Genomic DNA, 22820 nt, shown 5'->3' with positions numbered 1-22820 from the left:
GGCGAGGCGGAGAGGTTGAGGAAAGAGTATGAGGAGAAGCTGGCCAAGATTAAGGAAAGCTACGCCGCTTCTGAGACTAAGCTTAAAGAGAATGCCGCTGCTCAAGACGAGAAAATTTCTAAGCTTTCCAAGGAGAGGGATGCAGCGGTGTTTTCTGCTGGGACTTTGGGCGAGGAAAAGGCTAGGTTGGAGAGTGATGTTACAGAGCTTCAGCTCTATGCCGCCAGTCAATATGACGAAGGCTTTTCTTTTGCCATTGAGCAGGTCAAGCTGCTTTTCCCGGATCTTGATGCTAGGCGCCTTGGCGAAGCTGATGCCATGAATCAGATTGTTGACGGCAGACTCGTCCCCTACGTTCCTCCTCAGTGAATGACTTCTTTTCCCTTTGTTGTAATGATTTTTGTTCTTGCCCTTCTGTGGCTTTTAGTAACTATTTTGTATGCCCTTTTGTGGCTTTGAACAATTTGCCCCTTGGCTGGGTCCTTTATAAATTTCTTTATTCGCCTGATTTCTTCTCTTCATAACTTTATGGATTATTTTTGCATTACGTTGTGAGGTAACGCCTTCTGTCGTTCTCGTCTAGGAAACTTTGTCCTTGCACCTGCGACATCTTCTACTTTCTATAATAATTGTAAATTGATACAAATAACTTTATACCTGTTGTCTTTTGGCGTTATAATGAATCGCCTGCTTTGGTTGTGTATAAGCTTCTTCTGGCGGTGTTGATAATCTCGCCTTTTTCTGCTGTTTCTTTTTCTGACGTACCCAACTCGTAAGACTTACAGGTAACGCCAAGGCTTTGCAACCTTTTTAATTTTTCTTTTTCTGACGTACCCAACTCGTAAGACTTACAGGTAACGCCAAGGCTTTGCAACCTTTTTAATTTTTCTTTTTCTGACGTACCCAACTCGTAAGACTTACAGGTAACGCCAAGGCTTTGCAACCTTTTTAATTTTTCTTTTTCTGACGTACCCAACTCGTAAGACTTACAGGTAACGCCAAGGCTTTGCAACCTTTTTAATTTTTCTTTTTCTGACGTACCCAACTCGTAAGACTTACAGGTAACGCCAAGGCTTTGCAACCTTTTTAATTTTTCTTTTTCTGACGTACCCAACTCGTAAGACTTACAGGTAACGCCCAGGCTTTGCAACCTTTTTTAATTTTTCTTTTTCTGACGTACCCAACTCGTAAGACTTACAGGTAACGCCAAGGCTTTGCAACCTTTTTAATTTTTCTTTTTCTGACGTACCCAACTCGTAAGACTTACAGGTAACGCCAAGGCTTTTCAACCTTTTTGATTTTCCTTTTTCTGACGTACCCAACTCGTAAGACTTACAGGTAACGCCAAGGCTTTGCAACCTTTTTAATTTTTCTTTTTCTGACGTACCCAACTCGTAAGACTTACAGGTAACGCCCAGGCTTTGCAACCTTTTTTAATTTTTCTTTTTCTGACGTACCCAACTCGTAAGACTTACAGGTAACGCCAAGGCTTTGCAACCTTTTTAATTTTTCTTTTTCTGACGTACCCAACTCGTAAGACTTACAGGTAACGCCAAGGCTTTTCAACCTTTTTGATTTTCCTTTTTCTGACGTACCCAACTCGTAAGACTTACAGGTAACGCCAAGGCTTTGCAACCTTTTTAATTTTTCTTTTTCTGACGTACCCAACTCGTAAGACTTACAGGTAACGCCAAGGCTTTGCAACCTTTTTTTATGGTTCAGCGCTCACATCTGAGTTGATCTTTGATGAAGATTCGGAGCTCAAGTTTGAGATAACCATTTTCGTTGATTCAGAGCCCGTAACTTAATCAGGTTGATGCAAATATTTTGAGATATGCAAGAAGATATAAACTACTAGAATTTTGAAATTCAATGAGCCTCGATAAAAACCCCAGTTAAAACAGGGGAAAAGAGTGTCTCATTGTCTTTTTATTCATTTATGAAAACGGTTCTTATACATCGTTAAAAATATAGCTAAAAGAAAAGAATGGTTTTACTTATTCTTCCACCAGAAACGTGTTGCCCCGCGATTAGCTGTAGTAGAATTTTAAGTTTGCTATGTTCCACGTCCTGGGGAGGATTCTTCCTTCCATGGTCTCTAGGCGATATGCTCCTCCTTCGAAAGCTTCTTGCACCCGAAAGGGGCCTTCCCAGTTTGCCGCGAACTTTCCTCCTTTATCCTTTCCCATAGGTCTTTTCAGCACTAGATCGCCCTCTTGGAAACTCCTTTGTTTGACTCTCGTATTATAACGCCTAGCGGCCCTTTGTTTTATGGCGAATTCTCTGAAGTGCGCTCTTTCTCTTCTTTCCTCGATCATGTCTAGGTTCTCTTCCAAAGCTCTGTCGTTCTCTTCCTGCGTCGTGGTTTCTCTGCGCCAACTAGGAGGATTTATTTCCACCGGGATCATCGCGTCTGAACCATAGACCATTGTAAATGGCGCTTCTCCTGTCGAGGATTGGGGAGTGGTGTGATACGACCAGAGGATGGGTGAGATGTGGGCTACCCAAGCTTCGCCTTTGCTATCTAGCCTTCTTTTTAAGGCTCTTAGTATCACTTTATTTGCTGACTTTGCTTGTCCGTTAGCTTGTGGGTGCTCCACTGATATAAAGGTGTTTTTGATTCCTTTGCTTCGACAGAATTCAACGACCTTTTCGCTGGCGAACTGTGTACCGTTGTCGGACACGATGTATTTGGGCAATCCAAATCTGCAGATGATTTTCTTCCAATAAAAGATTTTTACCTGTTCCGCCGAGATGCTGGACACCGGTTCTGCTTCAATCCATTTTGTAAAGTAGTCCACGGCGACGATGATCCATCGCGCTTGTTTATAGCCAACCGGAAATGGACCAACGATATCTACACCCCACATGAAAAAGGGCCAAGGGGATAATACTGACTTTAGTGGCTCCCCCGGAACGTGATGCAGGTTGGCGTGTCTTTGACATTTGTCACAGTTTCTTACATACATGGCGGTATCATCATGTATATCTGGCCAATAAAATCCTGCTCTTAATATCTTTCCTGCTAATGCTCTTGAACCGATATGACTACCACATGATCCTTCGTGTACCTCAGACATGATGCGCTTGGCTTCTTCGGTACTGACGCATAAAAGGAGGGGGGACGCAAATCCCCTTTTGTATAGCTTATCCCCTACCATTGAATACCATGCCGCCACTTTCTTCAATTTTAAAGCCTTTTCCCTTTCTTTCGGGAGTTCATCCTTTTGGAGGTATCGGATAATGGGTGATCTCCAGTCTTCCTCTTCTATTACCATCATTACCTCTTCCTCGTTGATGCTGGGAGTTTTTATGGTCTCTTGGATAACGGTTCTATGGCTTCCTGGTTTTTTGGTGCTCGCCAGCTTTGACAATAGATCTGCTCTCATGTTTTGTTCGCGGGGAACGTAAACTAATTCGAACGAATCGAAGTGCTTAGCTAGGTTTTGCACCTTCTCCACGTATTTGATTAACTGCGGCTCCTTCGTTTGAAACTTCCCTGATACTTGGTTGGTTACCAGTTGGGAATCACTCATGGCCCTTAGCTCTTTTACCTCCATATCGCTTGCTAACTTCATTCCTGCTATCAAAGCCTCGTATTCCGCTTGGTTGTTGCTAGCTTTGAAGGCGAAACGTAGTGATTGTTCTATCATAACGCCATCCGGTCCTTCCAGTACTATTCCGGCTCCACTTCCTCGCACATTGGAGGCCCCGTCAACTGAGAGTGTCCAAAACGCCGTTTTCTCTGTTGTTGGCGGAGTAGACATTTCCAATACAAAATCAGCTAGTCTTTGTGACTTAATGGCCCCTCTAGGTGAGAAGGTGATGTCAAATTCTGATAATTCCACGGACCACGCTACCATCCTTCCTGCCAAGTCTGGCTTTCGGAGGACGTTCTTGATAGGGTAATCTGTTCTAACAACTACCTGGTGGCTTTGAAAGTACTGCCTTAACTTTCTGGCTGTGACAACTACCGCGAGAGATAACCTCTCTATTCTTTGATACCTTGTTTCTGCTCCCCTTAAGGTTCTACTTACAAAATATATAGGTTTTTCTTCGCCCTCTATTTCTTGAACTAGAGCTGAACTCAAAGCTCTATCCGAAACTGCGAGATATAGGTAAAGGGTGTTACCTGGTAATGGGCGTGTCAAGATGGGCGGTGATGCCAGGAACTCTTTTAGTTGTTTGAAGGCTTCTTCGCATTCTGGTGTCCAGGAGAATCTTTCATTTTTTCTAAGGGATGCGAAGAAGTGGAAACCCTTTTCGCCCGCGCATGATAGAAATCTGGATAGTGCCGCTATTCTGCCTGTCAAGGTTTGTACTTCTTTCACGGATGTAGGGCTCCTCATGTCTATGATGGCTTGGCATTTTTCGGGGTTAGCCTCTATTCCTCTGCTGGTGAGCATAAATCCTAAGAATTTTCCGGCTTGTACTCCAAAGGAACACTTCGCTGGGTTTAGTCTCATGTTGTACTTTCTTACTGATCCCATGATGTCCAACAGATCATCATCATGGCGACTTCCCTCGGAAGTTTTTACTACCATGTCGTCGATATATACCTCTAAGTTCTTCCCTATTTGCTTGGCGAAAACCCTGTCCATCAACCTTTGGTATGTTGCTCCCGCATTCTTCAATCCAAAAGGCATGACGTTGTAAAAGTAATTGCATGTGTTCGACATAAAGGCTGTATGGCAGGCGTCTGAGGGGTTCATCTTTATTTGATTGTATCCGGAGTAGGCGTCCATGAAACTCAGCATTTTGCACCCCGAGGCGCCATCAATTAACCTGTCTATGTTGGGTAGGGGATATGGATCTTTGGGACACGCCTTGTTTAAGTCTGTGAAGTCCACGCACATTCTCCACTTCCCGTTGGCCTTTTTCACCATGACGACATTTGCCAACCATGAGGGGTATTTTATTTCTTCGATGAATCCCGCTTCCTTTAGTTTCTCTACTTCTTCTGCTATAGCGACTCGTCTTTCTTCTCCCACCTTCCTTTTTCTTTGGGAAACTGGTTTTGTGCTGGGTGATATTGAAAGTTTGTGTGTTATCACCCCTTCGTCTATCCCTGGCATATCTGAAGGCTTCCATGCGAATAGATCAGCGTTATCCTTCAAGATTTTGATGATTCGTCTCCTCTCTTCGCTGGGCAATGCTGTTCCCAAGCTGGTTGTCTGGTGTGGGTCATTGCCAATTTGAACCTGCTCCAAGTCTTCTATAGGACTTACCCTTCGATCCTGAAATTCCTCTCTCGGATCCATATCTGCGCTCTCTATGATGTTTATGCCGCCTGGAATTGCGGCTTGTTTTCTTCCGAATTTTCCGCTTGCGCTGGAAGTTCGGTGTCGTATCTTTAAGCTGGATTCGTAGCATTTCTTGGCGAGAATCTGATCGCCCCTTACTGTTCCTACTCCCCCATTCTCAAGGGGGTATTTTATTGCTAGGTATAGAGTGGACATGGCCGCCCCTAATGTGTTAAAGGCGGGCCTTCCTATAAAAATATTATAGGAGGTAAAAGGAGTTTTAACTACCAGGTATCGCACCTTGATAGTTTTGGCGTTGCTGCCTTCTCCAAACGTGGTAAGAAGAGAGGCATAGCCCATTACATCCACCTGTTCGCCAGAGAACCCAACCAGGGTTCCGGAGTATGGCTGCAGTTGCTCTTCTGCCAATTGCATGGCCTTGAAAGCTTCCCAGTACATAATGTCCGCTGAACTCCCTGAGTCTATCAATACCCTTTTCACGTCACAGTTCAAAATTTGGACTTGTATCACTAATGGATCATCGTCATGGGGTGCTACCTCCAAACCATCCTTTGCCGTGAATGCCAAATCTGGTACGTCTAATGGCTGAGGCTGACTTACGAGGTATATTTCCGAGATAGCTCGGCGTACATACCTTTTCCTTGCTGAGCTTGATTCGCCCCCGCCTGAGAATCCTCCTGCTATTGTGTTCACGGAGATTCTCCCCTTGGGAGGCTCTCTGTTTGGCCCAGGAGGGTCTCGTGGCTCCTGCCGGGGGACTTTTGGCACGACAACCCGCCCTTGGGCGGCGTCGTCAACAAATTTGCGAAGGTGTCCGCTTTTTATTAGTTCTTCGATTAAATCTCTTAAGCGGAAGCATTTTTCTGTGGAGTGACCTCTACACCTGTGATATGCGCACCAGGCGTTATCGTCCAGCCCCATGGGGATGTTACTGGTTCTCCTTGGGGGGAGGTTTGCCAAACCAGTGGCCAGAATCTCATTTAAGACGTAAACTTTTGAGGCGTTTAATGGCGTGAGGTCTTCATTGGCGGGATGATTCCTGAATTCTCTTCTGGGCGGTTGGCGGTAGGGCTTCCCATGATGCCTCTGCCATGGGTCTCCTTGGTGGCCTCCCGATTTTGGTCGTGGATGTTCGGGCGCTCTAGTGGCACGGCCCACGTATTCCTTCTCCTTAACGTCTCTTTGCCTTTTCTCGGCGTTACTTTCTTCGCCCTTTATATAACACTCCGCCCTCTTGTTCACCTCTTGCATTGATGAGGCTGGCTTTTGGGCTAAGGACTCATTGAAATGTCCCGCTCTTAGCCCATTGTGGAAGGCTGCCACGAACATCTCCTGATTTGGATTTGAGACTTTGATGGTGGCTTCGCTAAATCTGGCGAGGAAGTTACGCAATGACTCGCCATGGTTTTGGCGGATGGAGAAAAGACTGGTTGATGTGACTTTCACGTGTTTCGATCCAGCGAACTGGTGAATAAATTTTTTATGAAAGTCAGCATAACTCTCAATTGAGTTTCTTGGAAGGTTCATGTACCAACGCAGGGCGACATCCTTGAAGGTGCCGGCTAGTAATTTACACTTTAGATGTTCCGGAGCATTGATTATGGCGGTTTGTGTCCCAATTGCCATCAGGTGCTCCCTTGGATCCGTCTTTCCGTCGAAGGTAGGAAGGTGAGGAACCTTGATTGTTTCCACTACTTGGGCATCCCACAAGTGTTGTGCTAAGGGTTGTACGTCCATGACGCCCTCTCCCTCCTCCTCCTCTAAAATCAATTTCGCTTTCTCTTTCTCATTAGTTCTTTCGGCTTCGATGGCCGCAATCTGAGTTTGTAAGCGCCGTATTTCTACAACGGCGGCTTGCAAGGTGTTAACGCTAGAGCTATCGTTGTTTTCATGTTCTCCAGCCATGTGAAGATGTTTGATTTTTCGTCTAGTTGCTGTGATAGGCTGGGATCAAATGATTTTACCGCAGCCCCACGGTGGGCGCCAAAATGTTCTGGTAAAAAACAAGGGGGTTTGTATTATTGATCAAATAGTGTGATTACACTCAGTTCAATCCCAACAACCCTGGGAGTTTTATATATGTCAGAATTCGATCTCCTTACAAATGAGAGTATGGAGCTATTTATAGAGCTTCTAGTCTTCTTCTCCAAGCAAGGGTTCCTAAAAATCCGGCCCTTAGCATCTTCTCCGGTGGTATAGCGTGAAAATAGGGATGAGAACCTTGGTCTCCAAGCTATGGCAGTTGCGAGCAGTTTATTTCTTCCTTCTTAAGTCAGCGGTTGATACGAGGAAGGAGAAGATATTTACAGTTACACAGAATCCACCCTTTTTGGCGTTGCCTTAGAATGGCAGGTCACGCCCTAGCTTCTAATCGCCTATTGGGTATTTTTAGGGTTTACTTGATTTGGGCTTATCATCCTTTCTAGTCTAATTGGGCTTACTGGATATTTTCTTAAGCCCATTGCCCAGTCCAAATACCCCTGTATTTTAATATTTTGTTTGGTACATATCACTATGTATTTTTTTTTATTAGAAAAATCACGTTAAGGTAAACCATAATTAATAAAATAATAAAATGAAATAGAAAAATAATCTATGAAGTCAATTACTTCATTCCTTTTATATTTCAGACAATGACACATTTTTCTCTACGTGATAAGTATGAAGTTTAAGAATAATTTTTTTTTAAGCATATCAATTTCTCAATTCCACATTTTTCCAATTCATTCTATAGTATAGTCATTCGAGGAGTTTCTATTATTTTATCAGTATATTTTTTAAATATCACATGAAAAATTAGACAAATAAAAAAATAATGAGTAAAAAAATAGAGTACAACATTTATTTATAAATAATAGTAAAAAAACATTTATAAGCATGATTTAAATCCAATAAAAAATAATACGAACAACAATTTTTTTTTAATAAGTAAACATATGATTAAAAAAAATGACAATAAAATATAAAAAATATAAATAAATACTTAAAACTCTAACATCAATTGATAATACTTAATCCTAATTTGAATAACAAACAATGTTGTTCTTCCGTATATGGACCTGCAAATAAAGAATTATAACTCAAAATTAGTACAATTTTCTGATTATAGAATTAAACTTGAATATTTTATCCACTCATCTGTTCCTAATCCACATGTCATCTCTCTCCTTTAGACATTTGTTTTCTTCAGGAGTATTTTATCTCATATCCCTGTGTGAAAAAATTTCACATTTGAGAAGCAAAATGGGGCGATTTTAATTTTAATATTATTTATTTAAAAGTAATGAATAGTATAATTGTTTGTCATTTGCTTGACATAAAAAAAAATTTATATAATTTTTTTAAGCATATCTCATTTGTTAATGTTCAAATTTTAAAAAATGTATCTATTTGTTTTTATTATTATTTGTTTATTTTACAGTGATGTATGGAGAATAAAAATAAAGTAATACATGATATTATTGCTTTTAATTCTTTTTTTTTATATATAAAATCATTGTTACTTTCCCCGCTTTCAATTGATATCATATTTTTTATATAATAAAATCTACAAATGTATGTCTCACCCCGTGTAAGTTATTTTTTGCTTAATACCTCCATGTAGGTTTTTTTTTATCAATACCCCTGTATTTTAATATTTTGTTTGGTACATATCACTATGTATTTTTTTTTATTAGAAAAACCACGTTAAGGTAAACCATAATTAATAAAATAATAAAATGAAATAGAAAAATAATCTATGAAGTCAATTACTTCATTCCTTTTATATTTCAGACAATGACACCTTTTTCTCTACGTGATAAGTATGAAGTTTAAGAATAATTTTTTTTTAAGCATATCAATTTCTCAATTCCACATTTTTCCAATTCATTCTATAGTATAGTCATTCGAGGAGTTTCTATTATTTTATCAGTATATTTGTTAAATATCACATGAAAAATTAGACAAATAAAAAAATAATGAGTAAAAAAATAGAGTACAACATTTATTTATAAATAATAGTAAAAAAACATTTATAAGCATGATTTAAATCCAATAAAAAATAATACGAACAACAATTATTTTTTAATAAGTAAACATATGATTAAAAAAAATGACAATAAAATATAAAAAATATAAATAAATACTTAAAACTCTAACATCAATTGATAATACTTAATCCTAATTTGAATAACAAAAAATGTTGTTCTTCCGTATATGGACCTGCAAATAAAGAATTATAACTCAAAATTAGTACAATTTTCTGATTATAGAATTGAACTTGAATATTTTATCAACTCCACTGTTCCCAATCCACATGTCATCTCTCTCTCCTTTAGACATTTGTTTTCTTCAGGAGTATTTTATCTCATGTCCCTGTGTGAAAAAATTTCACATTTGAGAAGCAAAATGGGGCGATTTTAATTTTAATATTATTTATTTAAAAGTAATGAACAGTATAATTGTTTGTCATTTGCTTGACACAAAAAAAAATTTATATAATTTTGTTAAGCATATCTCATTTGTTAATGTTCAAATTTTAAAAAATGTAACTATTTGTTTTTATTATTATTTGTTTATTTTACAGTGATGTATGGAGAATAAAAATAAAGTAATACATGATATTATTGCTTTTAATTCTTTTTTTTTTTATATATAAAATCATTGTTACTTTCCCTGCTTTCAATTGATATCATATTTTTTATATAATAAAATCTACAAATGTATGTCTCACCCCGAGTAAGTTATTTTTTGCTTAATACCTCCATGTAGGTTTTTTTTTTTATCAATACCCCTGTATTTTAATATTTTGTTTGGTACATATCACTATGTATTTTTTTTTATTAGAAAAATCACGTTAAGGTAAACCATAATTAATAAAATAATAAAATGAAATAGAAAAATAATCTATGAAGTCAATTACTTCATTCCTTTTATATTTCAGACAATGACACCTTTTTCTCTACGTGATAAGTATGAAGTTCAAGAATAATTTTTTTTTAAGCATATCAATTTCTCAATTCCACATTTTTCCAATTCATTCTATAGTATAGTCATTCGAGGAGTTTCTATTATTTTATCAGTATATTTGTTAAATATCACATGAAAAATTAGACAAATAAAAAAATAATGAGTAAAAAAATAGAGTACAACATTTATTTATAAATAATAGTAAAAAAACATTTATAAGCATGATTTAAATCCAATAAAAAATAATACGAACAACAATTATTTTTTAATAAGTAAACATATGATTAAAAAAAATGACAATAAAATATAAAAAATATAAATAAATACTTAAAACTCTAACATCAATTGATAATACTTAATCCTAATTTGAATAACAAACAATGTTGTTCTTCCGTATATGGACCTGCAAATAAAGAATTATAACTCAAAATTAGTACAATTTTCTGATTATAGAATTAAATTTGAATATTTTATCCACTCCTCTCTTCCCAATCCACATGTCATCTCTCTCCTTTAGACATTTGTTTTCTTCAGGAGTATTTTATCTCATGTCCTTGTGTGAAAAAATTTCACATATGAGAAGAAAAATGGGGCGATTTTAATTTTAATATTATTTATTTAAAAGTAATGAACAGTATAATTTTTTGTCATTTGCTTGACACAAAAAAAATTTATATAATTTTTTTAAGCATATCTCATTTGTTAATGTTCAAATTTTAAAAAATGTATCTATTTGTTTTTATTATTATTTGTTTATTTTACAGTGATGTATGGAGAATAAAAATAAAGTAATACATGATATTATTGCTTTTAATTCTTTTTTTTATATATAAAATCATTGTTACTTTCCCTGCTTTCAATTGATATCATATTTTTTATATAATAAAATCTATAAATGTATGTCTCACCCCGTGTAAGTTATTTTTTGCTTAATACCTCCATGTATGTTTTTTTTTATCAATACCCCTGTATTTTAATATTTTGTTTGGTACATATCACTATGTATTTTTTTTATTAGAAAAACCACGTTAAGGTAAACCATAATTAATAAAATAATAAAATGAAATAGAAAAATAATCTATGAAGTCAATTACTTCATTCCTTTTATATTTCAGACAATGACACCTTTTTCTCTACGGGATAAGTATGAAGTTTAAGAATAATTTTTTTTTAAGCATATCAATTTCTCAATTCCACATTTTTCCAATTCATTCTATAGTATAGTCATTCGAGGAGTTTCTATTATTTTATCAGTATATTTGTTAAATATCACATGAAAAATTAGACAAATAAAAAAATAATGAGTAAAAAAATAGAGTACAACATTTATTTATAAATAATAGTAAAAAAACATTTATAAGCATGATTTAAATCCAATAAAAAATAATACGAACGACAATTATTTTTTAATAAGTAAACATATGATTAAAAAAAATGACAATAAAATATAAAAAATATAAATAAATACTTAAAACTCTAACATCAATTGATAATACTTAATCCTAATTTGAATAACAAACAATGTTGTTCTTCCGTATATGGACCTGCAAATAAAGAATTATAACTCAAAATTAGTACAATTTTCTGATTATAGAATTAAACTTGAATATTTTATCAACTCCTCTGTTCCGAATCCACATGTCATCTCTCTCTCCTTTAGACATTTGTTTTCTTCAGGAGTATTTTATCTCATGTCCCTGTGTGAAAAAATTTCACATTTGAGAAGCAAAATGGGGCGATTTTAATTTTAATATTATTTATTTAAAAGTAATGAACAGTATAATTGTTTGTCATTTGCTTGACACAAAAAAAAATTTATATAATTGATTAAATGGTGTGATTACACTTGGTTCAATCCCAACAACCCTGGGAGTTTTATAAGTCAGAAGATCTCTCCCTTTACAAATGAAAGTATGAAGCTATTTATAGACTGCTTAGTCTTCTTCTCCAAGCTAGGATTCCTAGAAATCCGGTCCTCAAGGTCTTCTTCGGTGATGCAGCGTGAAAGTAGGGATGACAAACTTGGTCTTCAAGCTATGGCGGTTATGAGAAGTTGATTTCTTCCTTCTCAAGTCAATCAGTTAACACTGGGAAGAAGAAGATATTTATACGATACGGGATTACCCTTCTGGGCGTTGCCACGCTGTTGTTAGCCACGCCTTGGCCACTTGTCGCCTAATGGATATTTAGGGTTTTGCTTGATTTGGGCCTATCCTATGTTTTTATATTAATTGGGCTTACTGGATATGTCCTTAAGCCCATTGCCCAGTCCACAGCCCCCCAAGCACGAAGTCCAAAGGAGTAAAGTGCTTGAATATGATTCAAATTTTCCCTCTCAGAGTCGTGGCGCGAAATAATTTTTTGTCACGTCTTCTCCCACTTTCTGGCGCACGTTCCTATGTTCATACGCAATATCTATCAACCGTTTCCCCACTTACTGCTACCACGATGAGATTTTTTACCTATAAATGAAGCGTCCGGTGACATGATCAATTCATCCTCTCTCGCTTGCTCAATTTTAAGACCTCTGTTCAAAAACATGTCTCCCAAAAATCCTCCTTTGAATGTGGTCAATCTCCCGCTTCTCCCGTCATCAAGCGGCTCCGGCGTATGCTGACCATAAGTACGGAGGAGCTAATGGATGATTTTGGTGAATTTTCGGAATTCGTCAAAGAGCTTAATGACTATTACTGGAGATTAACCAAGGAGGAGAAACGCTTTCTTGATAGTGTATTGCGTCTGGAGAAGGAGTTAAAGGATAGTGCCTCTTTTGTGATTGCTGTGGAGAATGTCAAGGAGTGCCATTCCGAAGTTACTGAAGCTGTTGATAGCCAGATAGAGATCACGAAGGAAACCATGGGCGTGCAGGAGGAGATCCTGGGTATATGCTTTAATGAGGAACGAAGAGTGGACGACCGTTTGGCGATGCTGAACAAAGAAATGAAGCTGCTTTTGAAGAGAAAGAGGGCTCTTCAAGGCGAAATTAGGGATGATGTTACTAAGCTGATTTCCAGGGGTCACTCTCTGATGGACCTTTTGGATAAACAGGGCGAGCTGCGAGAAGATTTGAAGCCTATTAAAGAAAATATGGTGAAGGCGAAGAGGGTGAAACGGGCATTGGAGGAAATGCACCGTATCGCCGTCGCCGATGCTGGTGAATTGGGGGGCTCTACCATGCCATGAAGTCTTTGCTTGTTCGCCTTTCCATTTATGCCTTTCTTTTTATGTTTGTAGTTTGCTTCTGTATTTCAGGACTTTTGTAGTTTTTTCTTTGTATTTTTGCTTCCATTGTATTTCCCTTTCGGTAATTTGAATTTCAAACATTTCCTTCCCATTATGTGTTGTTCTTTTATTTCTGCCAGTATCGCTTTCCTTTTTGCAGTTTCCAATAACTTAAATGGGTCAAATCTCGACTCCTTGGAAATATAAAGATGACGCTTTTCGAGACAGTCAAACCAAAGTGGTTATGAGCGTCTAAGCATTAATTATGACCGTTAATAACGATGCTAGGGTTAAATGCAATTGGCTATAAATATTAACCGCTGAACTCACATTTTCATCAACTTGTTCTGAGTCCTCACGATGGAAAGGAAAAATGCCAAAACAACCATTGTTGAGAAGTCTCAATCTCAGCGAAGGAAGAAAAAGGTGGAGGTAACCACTTCAAACTCCACTCGTTCCCGAAGAGCTAAAGAAGTCAAAAAGGTGGAGGTTATCATTCTTTCTTCTGATACCTCTGATTCTGATAGCGCTGACAGGGATTATGTTTCATTTCTGGAGACGTACGTTCCTCCCGAGCTTTCTTCTCGTGCTTCTTCGTCGGGTGAAGAAGATGGATCCCGGATTACCGTGGAATCCAAGATGACGCTTCCTGAGCCTGTGCAGAAGGATTCGGAATCTGAGTGATAGGATTTTAGGACTAGTTTTTCTTTGTAACTTTGCTTTCTATCGTTGTACCTTTATTTTTCTCAATTAATAAAGATTTCTTTTTCAGTCTAAGGTTGAATTTGTTGCTCCTGTGTTTTGCTTTCTCCTTAATCTTGAATCTCTTCCTTTCGGGCGTTTTCCCTTTTAACTTCTATTACGCCTTAAAAAAAAGGGGAAGGTTCGTATTTTTGGCGTGATCATTCTTGAGGCGCGGTGTGCTTCGAGGCCGACTTCGCCCCTAGGCGTTGTTGTCAACTATCTGACGATAAATCTTCTAAAACTTACTCTCGAGATACGCGCTTTTGACACGTATACGATCCGACGATGCGTATGATATTACCCGTTCCAACTTTAAAACTTCGATTCAGACGAAAGGGTTTAAAACTTTATAAGTAGGACTTCCATTCATTCCTTTTACTTTACTTCTTCTAACGGATTTTCATCTTCAGTCGCGCTCTCTTCTCCACATTTTCGACGATTCTTCTCAACGATTTTTGTTTAGGACGACTCCAATCCCTCGCTCGAAGTTTTCATCAGTTTCTTAAGGTATTTCATTTCATACCTTTCCTCTTTTCGCTAATTAGGCCTGTCCTGAGTAGGAACCCTAATAATTTTTCTGATTAGATTTAGAAAAAAAATGGTTATTTTGAGGGAGTTAGATGATAATGAGGGGAGAGTTCTTGTTTCTTCTCCTGGTTATCTCGAGTGGGCGCAACAAGTTCGCGCCCACTATACTAGGGCTAACGGCGTTCTTAATAGCCGAGGATTTTACTCGGAATTGTGGGGTTTTGATGTTGGGAGTAGTAGTAGTAGTGATAATGATAGCAGTAGTGATAGCGGTAATGACAGTGATTGCGTCATAATCTCCCCTTCCTCTTTCACAGGAAAGCGGAAGAACCCTTGTCGAGATCTGGTTGTTGCTGGTTGTACTCCCGTCACCATGGAAGTCTCTTCGAAGTATACCAATACGGAAATGGTGAGAAGCTTTAGGAAAGCCGTCAAGCTTTCTGACCACTCTCATGAAGATTCTATTATAACCGAGCCTGTCAGAGAGGACGAGTTCGTATTTGCTAAAAGTGACACCCCGCCAGATTATTTCTACCTTTATACCAACGTGATCCAACCCCTCAACATTTGGCTGCCTTTTACTTCCTTTGAGGCGGAGATGTTGAAAGTTCTTAATGTCGCCCCCACCCAACTCCATCCTAACAGTTGGGCCTTCATCAAAGCCTTTGAGGTAATGTGTTTAGGTTTTGACCTAAAACCCTCAATTGGCGTTTTCTTCTCCTTCTACCAAATAAAAAACTTAAAACCTCAATCTCTGGTTTCCCTTAGCAGTCAACCTAACCGTCGTCTCCTCAGTTTGTACGCCTATAACTTCAAAAACTTTAAGGATTCCTTCCTACGGGTTCGCTGTGGCGAGCAACTCCCGGACTTGATGTATGACGAGGTTGACGATCCTCTGTTTCCCTTCTACTGGACCGATAACCCTAGACTTATCAAGGGAACCATCTTTGATGCCTTGAGTGACTTTGAGAAAGACACGATCAATTTTCTTGATTCATATGCCCTCATGGATTCTGCTGAGATTCTTAGGTATGAGGGTAATAGTGGAGCCTTGGAGGAGTATTTACGTAAGTAATAAATTTGTATTTCCTCCTTTTGTTTAATATTGGTCTCGCCTTATTGCTAATTCATTTTTTCTTGCTTTTCTTGTTTTTGTAGAGAGAATGAGGACTATTTCCAATGAGGAGAGGCTAGCATTTTTGGCTAAAGCTCGCCAGCAGAAAGCCAAACCCGATGCTGCTATTGACGACCCCTTGAAACAGCTGCAAGTGGAGGAAGCTGTTTCGAAAGAGGGGCGAAGTAAGAAAAAGCATGATGGCCGAATCAGTATCGCCATCCCACGGAAAGAAGACGCTGCTGCTGGGGTAGTGGAGACTGAGGCTGTCGCCCCGCCTCCTGCCAAAAAGCAAAAAATCAAGGGTACTTCTCAGACTGCCGGTGGTGTCACCAAAGATAAGGGCGTGGCTTCTAGCTCTTCTCAGCTTCCCAGTGATGACGCCGCTACTGCTGCTTCCCTCTCCTGGAGCTCCTTTGATCCTTTGGAATTTATCGAGAGGGGAGTGACAATGGTAGGCGATATGACTCGCTTCACCAATACTTCGACAGAGGATTTGAGGAAGAAAGCTCTGGAGTACGAAGTTAAGGGTACTCTTCTCAACTATCTGCTGACAAATCGCCAGGAGCAGGAAGTTCAGGAAGCGAGGCGAAAGGTGAAGACAGTTGATGATAACCTTGCTGATATTGAGAAGAGATACTCTGAGACCAAGACGAGGCTGGAGGAGGATATTCAAAAGCTGAAGAAAGATCAGGAAGGCGAGGCGGAGAGGCTGAAGAAAGAGTATGAAGAGAAGCTGGCCAAGGTTAAGGAAAGCTATGCCGCCTCCGAGACTAAGCTTAAAGAGAACGCTGCTGCTCAAGATGAAAAAATTTCAAAGCTTTCAAAGGAGCGGGATGAGGCGATATTTTCTGCGGGAACCTTGGGCGAGGAGAAGGCCAGGTTGGAGAAGGATGTCTCAGAGCTTCAACTCTATGCCGCCAACCAGTATGATGAAGGCTTCTCTTTTGCTATTGAGCAAGTCAAGTTGCTTTTTCCAGATCTTGATGCCAAGCGCCTAGGCGAAGCGGATGCGATGAATCAGATTGTTGATGGGAAGCTCGTTCCTTATATCCCTCCTCCATGAGTGCTTTTCTCTTTTGCTGTAATGGATTTATCTTGCCCTTCTGTGGCTTTTGTAATAATTTTTGTATGCCCTTTAGTGGCTTGAACATTTTTCCCTTCACGGGGTCTTTATTAATTTCTTGACTTCTTTGATTTGCTGTCTTCATATTGCGTTGTGAGGTAACGCCTTCTATCATTTTTAATCTTGCGCCTGCGATGTCTTTGATACTTTAAATATAATTATATATGAATAAATTTATACCTGATGCCTTTTTTGGTGGTTGCAATTGTTTTGGCGTTGTGATGAATCGCCTTGCTTTGGTTATGTATAAGCTTTTTCTGGCGGTGTTGATAATCTCGCCTTTCTTCGCTGTGTCTTTTTCTGACGCCCCCTACTCGTAAGATTTACAGGTAGCGCCAAAGCATTTCAACTTGTCTTTTTCTGACGCCCCCTACTCGTAAGATTTACAGGTAGCGCCAAAGCATTTCAACTTTACACTTGGTTCAGCGCTCACATCTGAGTTGATCTTTAAAGATTCAGAGCTCAAGTTTGAGATAACCATTTTTTTTTGTTGGTTCAACGCTCACATCTGAGTTGACCTTTAATAAAGATTCAGAGCTCAAGTTTGAGATAACCATTTTTTTTGTTCTTGGTTCAGCGCTCACATCTGAGTTGATCTTTAATAAAGATTCAGAGCTCAAGTTTGAAATAACCATTTTTTTTTTGTTCTTGGTTCAGCGCTCACATCTGAGTTGATCTTTAATAAAGATTCAGAGCTCAAGTTTGAGATAACCATTTTTTTTGTTGGTTCAGCGCTCACATCTGAGTTGATCTTTAATAAAGATTCAGAGCTCAAGTTTGAGATAACCATTTTTTGTTCTTGGTTCAGCGCTCACATCTGAGTTGATCTTTAATAAAGATTCAGAGCTCAAGTTTGAGATAACCAATTTTTTTGTTGGTTCAGCGCTCACATCTGAGTTGATCTTTAATAAAGATTCAGAGCTCAAGTTTGAGATAACCATTTTTTTTTGTTGGTTCAACGCTCACATCTGAGTTGATCTTTAATAAAGATTCAGAGCTCAAGTTTGAGATAACCATTTTTTTTTGTTGGTTCAGCGCTCACATCTGAGTTGATCTCTAATAAAGATTCAGAGCTCAAGTTTGAGATAACCATTTTTTGTTGTTGGTTCAGCGCTCACATCTGAGTTGATCTTTAATAAAGATTCAGAGCTCAAGTTTGAGATAACCATTTTTTTTTTGTTGGTTCAAAGCCCGTAACTTAATCAGGTTGACCTTTATTGGCGTAGATATTTTGACTGTGAAAATAGACATGCATAAAATAAAAACTGAAATTTTGAAATTCAATGAGCCTCAATAAAAACTCCTGTTTGCACAGGAGAAAAGAGTGTCTCATTGTTTTTATTTATCGATGAAAATGGTTCTTGTACATCATTATTTTAAATAGTGCTGAAAAGAAATAGATTTTACTTATTCTTCCATCAGTGGTGTGACGCTCCATGGCTAACTGTAGTAGAACTTCAAGTTTGCTATATTCCAAGTTCTGGGCAGAGTCCTTCCTTCCATTGTTTCTAAGCGGTATGCTCCTCCTTCAAAAGCTTCTTGCACACGAAAAGGGCCTTCCCAGTTTGCAGCGAATTTTCCTCCTTTGTCTTTTCCCATGGGTCTTTTCAACACTAAATCGCCTTCTTGAAACTTTCTTTGTCTGACTATGGTATTATAACGCCTAGCGGCTCTTTGCTTTATGGCGAATTCTCTGAAATGTGATCTTTCCCTTTTCTCTTCAATCATGTCTAGATTCTCTTCCAGGGCTCTATTGTTTTCTTCTTGCGTTATGGTTTCTCTGCGCCAACTAGGAGGATCTATCTCTACAGGGATCATTGCATCTGAACCATAGACCATTGTGAATGGTGCTTCTCCTGTTGATGATTGGGGGGTAGTGTGATACGACCAAAGAATAGGCGAGATGTGGGCTACCCAGGCCTCACCTTTGCTAGCTAGCCTCCTTTTCAATGCCCTTAGTATAACCTTATTTACTGATTCCGCTTGTCCGTTAGCCTGTGGGAGCTCCACCGATATGAAGGTATTTTGGATTCCCTTGCTTCGACAGAACTCTACGACTCTTTCACTGGCGAACTGGGTGCCGTTATCTGATACAATATACTTGGGCAAACCAAACCTGCAAATGATTTTCTTCCAATAAAAGATTTTAACCTGTTCCGCCGAAATACTAGATACTGGCTCTGCTTCTATCCATTTTGTAAAATAATCCACGGCGACGATGATCCATCGCGCTTGTTTGTAACCAACCGGAAATGGACCAACGATATCCACGCCCCACATGAAAAATGGCCATGGGGATAATACTGACTTCAATGGCTCTCCTGGTACGTGATGCAAATTAGCGTGTCGTTGGCATTTATCGTAGTTTCTTACGTACATGGCGGTATCATCATGTATATCCGGCCAGTAAAAACCTGCTCTTAATATCTTTCCTGCTAAAGCTCTTGAACCAATATGGCTGCCGCACGAACCCTCATGCACTTCAGACATAATGTGTTTTGCTTCTTCATTGCTAACACACAGAAGGAGGGGGGGATGCGAATCCTCTTTTGTAGAGCTTATCTCCGACCATGGAGTACCATGCCGCCATCTTTTTTAATTTGAACGCCTTTTCCTTCTCTTTTGGGAGTTCATCCTTTTGGAGGTACCGGATTATGGGTGACCTCCAGTCTTCCTCCTCTATCACCATCATCAGATCCTCTCCGCTAATGCTGGGAGTTTTGATAGTTTCTTGGATAACGGTTCTATGACTCCCTGGTTTTTTCGTGCTCGCCAATTTTGACAATAAATCTGCTCTCATGTTTTGCTCGCGGGGAACATAAACTAATTCGAACGAGTTAAAGCATTTAGCTAGACTTTGTACCCCCTCCACGTACTTGATTAATTGTGGCTCTTTCGTTTGAAATTTTCCTGATACTTGGTTGGTGACCAGTTGGGAATCACTCATGGCTTTCAAATCCTTCACTTCCATATCTTTCGCTAGCTTCATTCCTGCTATCAAAGCTTCGTATTCGGCTTGGTTGTTGCTAGCTTTAAAGGCAAAGCGTAATGATTGTTCTATCATAACGCCATCTGGTCCGTCCAATACTATTCCAGCTCCACTTCCCCGTACGTTGGAGGCTCCGTCAACTGATAGGGTCCAAGGCGAAGCTTTTTCAGTTGTTGGTGGGGTAGACATTTCTAATACAAAGTCGGCCAGCCTTTGAGATTTGATGGCCCCTCTAGGTGAGAAGATGATGTCAAATTCTTGCAACTCAACGGACCATGCTACCATCCTTCCCGCTAAGTCTGGCTTTCTGAGGACGTTCTTAATAGGGTAATCTGTCCTAACAACTATTTTGTGGCTTTGAAAGTATTGTCTTAACTTCCTAGCCGTGACAACTACCGCGAGAGATAACCTCTCGATCCTCTGATTGAAGGTGTGAAAACACAAGAAGGGGGGGTTGAATTGTGTTTTAGCTAAGTTAAAACTTTTTCAAGTTCTTAACTCAACTAAGTTAGTAGCGGATAAATAACACAAATAATAACAAGATAGAAAGAGAAAGTACACAGGCAATTTATACTGGTTCCTCTCACAAAACGAGAGTAGTCCAGTCCCCTTGCACTTCCAAGGGATTTCACTATAATCACACAAGATTACACCTGCTCAAGCACACAAGCAAGAGACTTCACAACAATGCTCAAGCACACAAGCTTAAGACTTCACACTTAAGCACACAAGCTTAAGTTTCCTCAAGTAATAGTAAAGTATATGAAAGTATACAGATGCTCTTAGAAGAACCTAAAGAGAGCAAATACAAAGATTATAGAGTATTTGACTAAAGTGCAAAAACACTTGATAAGAGGTTCAGAGCTTGTATACACAGAATTCAGAGTTTGTTCAGCGCACGTTCAATCCTTAATAATTGTTATATTTTAATGCAACTGATCCTTCTAGTATATATACCACCAGAAAAGAGTCATTGCAAAAAGATCCGTTGGAGTTGATAATCTTTTGTCTTCAAGCAGTCTGTCTTGATGCAGTTTGTTTGTATCTAAACTGAGTAAGAATTTCAGATACTTTGACTACTGCAGAGTAGACTTTCCTTATTCAGCTAACAAGTCTGAAGACCCACGTTCTCAAGTGAGGACAGACAAAACGAGAGTAGCTGAACTGATCAGGCTTGAAAGGTCCTTTTCTTCATTGGTAGAAGAGTTGACTTGCAAAGGGAATCTTCACAGCTTTCAAAAATATCTTCAGAGGTTGATGAAGCTTTAGTCACTCAAGAAGTTCTGAAGACTTCATCATCTGAAGGTTGTAACTTCTGAAGTCCAACATCTTCTGAGCGCTTGTGATCTTCTGAATTCACATCCTCTGAGCTTCACTCAGAGCTTATCTGATGCTTATATCTGCGCACTTAAAATAAATTTTTAGTCCTTCCAATTGTTTATTAATACTTTGTTATCATCAAAACCTTTATAGATTTAGGGGCTAACATTTTTAAATCAATTTTGTTCCAACAATCTCCCCCTTTTTGATGATGACAAACATAAGTATTAATTGACAATTGTTGTTAAATTAACTTATCATGTTTCTCTTAGGTTTGTGAGGTTTGCAAGCTCCCCCTAAGATTGATACTTCTTAAAGCCAAAGCTTTAAGTTATATCCATGATATTTTAATTTAGTATAAGATTAAGATAATTTGAAATAAAACAAATTTCATATCTTTCTTCAGAGTGAGAGGTTTGCAAGATCTCCCCCTAAGTCTCATAAGGTTAAGTTAAAATTGCACTCTTAACTTATCCTTACTTATGAAATTTATTTCAGTTTCAACTAACTTAGTCTCCTCATTGAAATACGTAAAACAACTTAAAAGTAACAATTTAAAAGTAACAACTTTTAACTTAATGGATAAAGGCGTGAGCGTGGTTTCAGCTTTGAAACTTATCACATATCAATTAATGCGTAACTACTCCCCCTTTTGTCATTATCAAAAAGTAAAAAAAATTTATATAACCAAGACAGTGAAAGAAGAAGAGTGGTTGTTACAAAGGTGAATTTATTTCAAAAACAAAAAACAACGCGCTCAAAGGTTTATAAAAAGGTGAACGAGTTAACATGCATTCTTCACAGAAAAACAAGAATAAACGAGTACATCAAGAAAGATCAAGAAGAATGAGAAGGTTTAGTCCACGTATCGCAGAGTTTCGGAGAAAGAAAGAAGAAGAAAAACGCGAAAACGATGAGAAAAATAAAGAAAACGACAAGAAACCACAAGATGCTGAGATTATAATTATCTCATCAGATTCTGAAGCTGAAGAGAATGAAGATGATGCTGACTATGTTGAGTTTTTGGCTAGCTATGTTCCAGAAGAAGAACAAGAAGAAGAAGAAGAAGAGCAAAACCCAGATCCCATAGAAATTTCATCAGAGGATGCTGAGGAGAAATCTGAGATTTCTTCTGAGTATTATCCATCTGATTAGGATTAGGTTGTCTTTTTCTTTTTCTTTTTACCAATGTACTCAACATTGTTAGATCATTAATAAAAAATTTTCGATTAAAAGCATCTTGTGTTCTTATGATCTTAAAAAAATAGCACACACACAAAAAATATAACAAACCACATAACTAAGTAAAAAATCCAAAATAAGAAATTGTTCAGACAAAATAAAGAAAATATGAATATCAAGTTCAGAAAGATAAAAACAAAAAAATAATCAAGCAAAACATAAACAAAACAACTTGAAATATATAAACCAGACAAATAAAATTGTTCAGAAGATAACAAGAAAACAAAACAGCTTAAAACAAGTGCATAGAATCCTAGGGTTTCTTAAGGAAAGCTAAGAGTTGATCAAATTTGTCATTCAGCGATCCCACATTGGAAACTA

The 22820-nt window shown here is 38.4% G+C and overlaps 1 protein-coding gene across 1 annotated transcript; it reads right to left on the bottom strand.

Annotated features, from left to right (window-relative positions):
* Positions 1-533: 533 nt before the first annotated feature.
* Positions 534-6185, bottom strand: LOC123886153. The gene is made up of 2 exons (XM_045935490.1): positions 5229-6185; positions 534-620 (listed from the first exon to the last, which is right to left on the bottom strand). The coding sequence occupies exons 1-2, from the start codon at positions 6183-6185 to the stop codon at positions 534-536; spliced, it is 1044 nt and encodes a 347-aa protein (XP_045791446.1).
* Between the last annotated feature and the right edge of the window lie 16635 nt (positions 6186-22820).

This window comes from Trifolium pratense, linkage group LG5, assembly GCF_020283565.1.
Source record: "Trifolium pratense cultivar HEN17-A07 linkage group LG5, ARS_RC_1.1, whole genome shotgun sequence".
In the NCBI taxonomy this organism is placed as follows: domain Eukaryota; kingdom Viridiplantae; phylum Streptophyta; class Magnoliopsida; order Fabales; family Fabaceae; genus Trifolium; species Trifolium pratense.
The sequence above is the reverse complement of the archived record's forward strand: the minus strand, read 5'-3'. Positions and strand labels throughout refer to the sequence as shown.

What these genes read in the sequence shown, in the direction of transcription:
- LOC123886153 (XM_045935490.1), bottom strand. Translation starts at nt 6,185, where the DNA reads ATGGGGCTGGACGATAACGCCTGGTGCGCATATCACAGGTGTAGAGGT. An exon ending in AGGAATTTCAGGATCGAAGG is followed by an intron (nt 621 to 5,228) that starts GTAAGTCCTATA and finishes CAATTATTATAG; the next exon opens with AAAGTAGAAGATGTCGCAGG.